We start from the raw sequence: 6969 nt of genomic DNA on the forward strand, positions 1-6969 counted from the left end.
TTATCTGATGTTTGCAGAGGAGTTGCAATCATTCCTTGGTTACCGTGACGACAATGTTGGGGGGTTGGCATGATGAGGGGGGGGTGAGAACATGATGTACCACTATCATCATCATCATCATCATCATCATCATCATGTGACTGCAGTTAGTGAGTGGACACAAAAATATAAATATATATATAGCATACATCTACAAATTATTATTGTTATTATTATTATTATTATTGCACACTGAATGACACACAAGAACATTCCAGTGAGAAACTTCTTGTTGGTGTAACTTGAAATATATTCCTAAACTCTCCCATCCCCCACACACGCCTTCTAACCTGAACTTAACCAGGACCTAACTTAACTTAACCAGAACCTAACTTGAATTGAACCCAAACCTAACCTGAATTTAACCCAAATTTAATCAGAACTTAACCTGAACCTAACCACTAGCCCCAACCCCTAACCCCAGTTCAGGGATTTTTAAATGGGCCCAGACCTAACCTGAACTTAACCTGAATTTAACCCAAACCTAACCTGACCTAATCTGAATTTAACCTGAATTTAACCCAAACCTAATCTGAATTTAACCCAAATTTAATCAGAATTTAACCTGAACCTAACCTGAACTTAACTCAAACCTAACTTGAACCTAACCACTAGCCCCAACCCCTAACCCCAGTTCAGGGATATTCAAATGGGGGCCACAGACCTGAGCCCAGACCTAAACTGAACTTAACCCAAACCTAACCTGAATTTAACCAGAACCTAACCTGAATTTAACCCAAATCTAATCTGAATTTAACCTGAATTTAACCCAAACCTAACCTGAACCTGATCTGAACTCAACCCAAACCTAACCTGAACTCAACCCTAACCTGAACCTAAGCACTAGCCCCAACCCCTAACCCCAGTTGAGGGATATTGAAATGGGGGCCACGCTGAGGACCGGGGGCCTCAGCCATAAAAGCTGAGGACCGGGGGCCATGTTGCCATAAAAGCTGAGGACTGGGGGCCACGCTGAGGACCGGGGGCCACGTTGCCATAAAAGCTGAGGACCGGGGGCCACGTTGCCACGTTGCTGAGGACCGGGGGCCACGTTGCCATAAAAGCTGAGGACCGGGGGCCACGTTGCTGAGGACCGGGGGCCACGTTGCCATAAAAGCTGAGGACCGGGGGCCAAACAAAAAGGGCATAAAACATGACAAAAACATCTAGAAAGATCTGAAGTTGAGCAGTAGATTTAAGTGTTAAAAATAAATGAGTATAAGACTTATTTGTAACATTTTTATGACTGAGACCCTTCTGGGTCCCTGGGACCAAACTGGAGGGGAACTCTAAAGCTTCTGGGTCCCTGGGACCAAACTGGAGGGGAACTCTAAAGCTTCTGGGTCCCTGGGACCAAACTGGAGGGGAACTCTAAAGAATTTTGAAAATAATAAACATAAAAATGGCCGCCACATGCTTAGATCTTTCAGTGGAAGACGTTTGGACACCCGGTCTTAGATCCACCTTACATACAATCTCAAATCCTGGTCCTACCACTGAACCCTAAAACTGAAGTCTATAACCTGAACTGTAACTTTGAGCCCAACTCTGAGGACCAAACACTGAACTGAAACCTTGACCCCAACCCTGAACATCTAACTCTGAACCCTAACACTGAACTGTAACCTTAGCCCTAATCCTGAAACCTAACACTGAACTGTAACCTTGACCCCAACTCTGAACCCTAACACTGAACTGTAACCGTGACCCCAACCCTGAACTCTGAACCCTAACACTGCACTGTAACCTTGACTCCAACTCTGAACTCTGAACCCTAACACTGAACTGTAACCGTGGCCCCAACCATGAACTCTGAACCCTAACACTGAACTGTAACCTTGGCTCCAACTCTGAACCCTAACACTGAACTGTAACCGTGGCCCCAACCCTGAACCCTGAACCCTAACACTGAACTGTAACCTTGGCCCCAACCCTGAACTCTAACACTGAATTGTAACCATGACCCCAACCCTGAACTCTGAACCCTAACACTGAACTGTAACCGTGGCCCCAACCCTGAACTCTGAACCCTAACACTAAACTGTAACCATGGCCCCAACCCTGAACCCTAACACTGAACTGTAACCTTGACCCCAACCCTGAACCCTAACACTGAACTGTAACCATGACCCCAACCCTGAACTCTGAACCCTAACACTGAACTGTAACCTTGGCCCCAACCCTGAACTGTAACACTGAACTGTAACCATGACCCCAACCCGGAACCCTGAACCCTAACACCGCACTGTAACCTTGACCCCAACTCTGAACTCTGAACCCTAACACTGAACTGTAACCATGACCCCAACCCTGAACTCTGAACCCTAACACTGAACTGTAACCTTGGCCCCAACCCTGAACTCTAACACTGAACTGTAACCATGACCCCAACCCTGAACTCTGAACCCTAACACTGAACTGTAACCTTGGCCCCAACCCTGAACTCTAACACTGAACTGTAACCATGACCCCAACCCTGAACTCTGAACCCTAACACTGAACTGTAACCATGACCCCAACCCTGAACCCTAACACTGAACTGTAACCATGACCCCAACCCTGAACTCTAACACTGAACTGTAACCATGACCCCAACCCTGAACTCTGAACCCTAACACTGAACTGTAACCTTGACCTCAACCCTGAACTCTGAACCCTAACACTGAACTGTAACCATGACCCCAACCCTGAACCCTAACACTGAACTGTAACCATGACCCCAACCCTGAACTCTAACACTGAACTGTAACCATGACCCCAACCCTGAACTCTGAACCCTAACACTGAACTGTAACCTTGACCTCAACCCTGAACTCTGAACCCTAACACTGAACTGTAACCATGACCCCAACCCTGAACCCTAACACTGAACTGTAACCATGACCCCAACCCTGAACCCTAACACTGAACTGTAACCATGACCCCAACCCTGAACTCTAACACTGAACTGTAACCATGACCCCAACCCTGAACTCTAACACTGAACTGTAACCATGACCCCAACCCTGAACTCTGAACCCTAACACTGAACTGTAACCTTGACCTCAACCCTGAACTCTGAACCCTAACACTTTAAACTGTAACCATGACCCCAACCCGGAACCCTGAACCCTAGCGGAGTGTTGGCCATCAAGCACCTGTCAGGTGTGTGCCGTTCAAAGTTGCTCATGCAAATACGCGAGAAGAGTGACCTCATTGTGGTGTTTTCACAAATAAAAAACAAAAAAACGCTCAACTGTTTTCTCCCAAAAGACTTTTGGTGGTAAAAAACCACAACAACACTTTGATGACATCAAAAACGTAAAAAAACACAAACAAAGGTGAAGAGAGCTCACTTGTTGTCCTTCTGTGAAGAAAAAGTGTTTGTGTTTGCGGTGAGGGTGGTGCTTCTTGGAGAACTCCTCGGTGAAGCGTGACGTGGACCCGGTGCTGGGGACACCCACATCTTCTTCAGTCCCTGGAAAACAAGAGTGGGCGTCCCCCCCAAACCACATTTGAAAAGGAGGTGTCCTTGGTACCGTGTTCAGACTCCTCAGGCGCTCCCAGTCCGGTCCGTGTGATGGAGGCCCTGGAGAGGAGGTCTAGACATAGAAGAACCAAAGTGGTGTGACGCCCTATCAAGGTCGGTGATGCTACGCTGGCGGTGAAGAGTTCCACACCTCCACCTGAGTGCCCTCAAACAGCACTGAAACAAAGACAAGTAGATTCTGATCTGACCGGACTAGATGGAGGTGTTTGGGCGGAGAGGCCGTTGTCAAGCAGGTTGCTAAGGCTCAGTTGGAGGTGCCAAGAACACCTTCACTCTGCTCTCCTCACAGCCTAGACCGGACTAGGTGGGACGTGCTATGACGGACTGGCTTTATGTTGCATAGTGATCGAAGCTCCCCAGGTACTCCAGGCTGGCCCGGTAGCAGAACTGGTACTGGTCCTGGAGGGGGAGGCGGGATAGGACGATGACGGGCGATCCGGTCAAGTCGGGACCGGAGAACACAACTCACCTCGGTCTGAACGGTGGCCGGTCTCTGCGTGCGCAGCATCTTCACCGTCTGGAAGATGTCTACCACGCCCTCGTACCTCATCCTCTCCAGCACGATGCTCAGCGTGATGAACACACCCGTCCGACCCACGCCGGCGCTGCACACCCAAACGCCATTTCATTTATGTGGCTCACTTTTCTATTTACTTTTTGGATTTAGTGCCTTCCCTAATGTAGTGACTATGGAAACATTTATTCACGCAACTGCAGTGAGGAGTCCATTTCTTTACTTATTTTTGGTGTAAGAAGTGGGATCCACTCTTGTACGCAATAAATAAGTCATTTTGTGTGACGATAAAAAACATTTTGGTGTTTAGATTGACCTTACTTTCCTATTGCAGTGACTAAGGAAACATTTATTCATGCAACTGCAGTGAGGAGTCCATTTCTTTACCTATTTTTGGCGTAAGAAGTGGGATCCACTCTTGTACACAAGAAAAAGGTCATTTTGTGTGACAATATTGCATTCCCTAATGTAGTGACTATGGAAACATTTATTCACGCAACTGCAGTGAGTAGTCCATTTCTTTACTTATTTTTGGTGTAAGAAGTGGGATCCACTCTTGTACGCAATAAATAAGTCATTTTGTGTGACGATAAAAAACATTTTGGTTTTTAGATTGACCTTACTTTCCTATTGCAGTGACTAAGGAAACATTTATTCATGCAACTGCAGTGAGGAGTCCATTTCTTTACCTATTTTTGGCGTAAGAAGTGGGATCCACTCTTGTACACAAGAAAAAGGTCATTTTGTGTGACAATATTGCATTCCCTAATGTAGTGACTATGGAAACATTTATTCACGCAACTGCAGTGAGTAGTCCATTTCTTTACTTATTTTTGGTGTAAGAAGTGGGATCCACTCTTGTACGCAATAAATAAGTCATTTTGTGTGACGATAAAAAACATTTTGGTTTTTAGATTGACCTTACTTTCCTATTGCAGTGACTAAGGAAACATTTATTCATGCAACTGCAGTGAGGAGTCCATTTCTTTACCTATTTTTGGCGTAAGAAGTGGGATCCACTCTTGTACACAAGAAAAAGGTCATTTTGTGTGACAATATTGCATTCCCTAATGTAGTGACTATGGAAACATTTATTCACGCAACTGCAGTGAGTAGTCCATTTCTTTACTTATTTTTGGTGTAAGAAGTGGGATCCACTCTTGTACGCAATAAATAAGTCATTTTGTGTGACGATAAAAAACATTTTGGTGTTTAGATTGACCTTACTTTCCTATTGCAGTGACTAAGGAAACATTTATTCACGCAACTGCAGTGAGTAGTCCATTTCTTTACTTATTTTTAGTGTAAGAAGTGGGATCCACTCTTGTACGCAATAAATAAGTCATTTTGTGTGACGATAAAAAACATTTTGGTGTTTAGATTGACCCTACTTTCCTATTGCAGTGACTAAGGAAACATTTATTCACTCAACTGCAGTGAGTAGTCCATTTGTTTTTTGTGCTTATTTTTGGTGTAAGAAGTGGGATCCACTCTTGTACAAAAGAAAAAGGTCATTTTGTGACATTAAAAAAACATTTCAATGTTTAGATTAATTGCATTCCCTAATGTAGTGACTATGGAAACATTTATTCACGCAACTGCAGTGAGTAGTCCATTTCTTTACCTATTTTTGGCGTAAGAAGTGGGATCCATTCTTGTACACAAGAAAAAGGTCATTTTGTGTGACAATATTGCGTTCCCTAATGTAGTGACTATGGAAACATTTATTCATGCAACTGCAGTGAGTAGTCCATTTGTTTACTTAGTTTTGGTGTAAGAAGTGGGATCCACTCTTGTACGCAATAAACAAGTCATTTTGTGTGACGATAAAAAACATTTTGGTGTTTAGATTGACCTTACTTTCCTATTGCAGTGACTAAGGAAACATTTATTCACTCAACTGCAGTGAGTAGTCCATTTGTTTTTTGTGCTTATTTTTGGTGTAAGAAGTGGGATCCACTCTTGTACACAAGAAAAAGGTCATTTTGTGACATTAAAAAACATTTCAATGTTTAGATTAATTGCATTCTCTAATGTAGTGCCTATGGAAACATTTATTCACGCAACTGCAGTGAGTAGTCCATTTCTTTACTTATTTTTGGCGTAAGAAGTGGGATCCACTCTTGTAGGCAGGAAAAAAATAATTTTGTGTGACAATAAACATTTTGATGTTTAGATTTACCGTATTCCGTAATGTAGTGACTATGGAAACATTTATTCATGCAACTGCAGCAAGTAGTCCACTTCCTTACTTATTTTTGGCGTAAGAAGTGGGATCCACTCTTGTACGCAATAAATAAGTCATTTTGTGTGACAATAAAAAACATTTTGGTGTTTAGATTGACCTTACTTTCCTATTGCAGTGACTAAGGAAACATTGATTCCCTCAACTGCAGTGAGTAGTCCATTTGTTTACTTAGTTTTGGTGTAAGAAGTGGGATCCACTCTGGTACATAAGAAAAAAGTCCTTTTGTGACAATAAAAAACATTTTGATGTTTAGATTTATTGCGTTCCCTAATGTAGTGACTATGGAAACATTTATTCATGCAACTGCAGTGAGTAGTCCATTTCTTTACTTATTTTTGGTGTAAGAAGTAGGATCCACTCTGGTACGCAATAAAAGAGTCATTTTGTGTGACTATAAAAAACATTTTGGTGTTTAGATTGACCTTACTTTCCTATTGCAGTGACTAAGGAAACATTTATTCACTCAACTGCAGTGAAAAGTCCATTTGTTTTTCTTATTTTTGGCGTAAGAAGTAGGATCCACTCTTGTAGGCAGGAAAAAAATAATTTTGTGTGTCAATAAACATTTTGATGTTTAGATTTACCGTATTTCCTAATGTAGAAGGCGTAAGAAGTGGGATCCACTCTTTTATGCAAGAA

General features: G+C 43.0%; 1 protein-coding gene across 4 annotated transcripts in view; it reads right to left on the reverse strand.

Moving 5' to 3' along the window:
- Positions 1 to 2287: 2287 nt before the first annotated feature.
- The window catches only part of LOC133634240 (receptor-type tyrosine-protein phosphatase delta-like), a 643216-nt gene continuing 638534 nt past the window's right edge, over positions 2288 to 6969 (reverse strand). For all 4 annotated transcript variants that reach the window (XM_062027362.1, XM_062027360.1, XM_062027361.1 and 1 more), the window contains 2 exons: positions 4038 to 4173; positions 2288 to 3967 (listed from right to left, as the gene is read on the reverse strand). In XM_062027362.1, coding sequence (XP_061883346.1) covers positions 3899 to 3967; positions 4038 to 4173 — 205 coding nt within the window. In that variant the 3' untranslated portion in view covers positions 2288 to 3898. The remainder of the gene's footprint in view (positions 3968 to 4037; positions 4174 to 6969) is intronic.

This window comes from Entelurus aequoreus, linkage group LG18 (assembly GCF_033978785.1).
Source record: "Entelurus aequoreus isolate RoL-2023_Sb linkage group LG18, RoL_Eaeq_v1.1, whole genome shotgun sequence".
In the NCBI taxonomy this organism is placed as follows: domain Eukaryota; kingdom Metazoa; phylum Chordata; class Actinopteri; order Syngnathiformes; family Syngnathidae; genus Entelurus; species Entelurus aequoreus.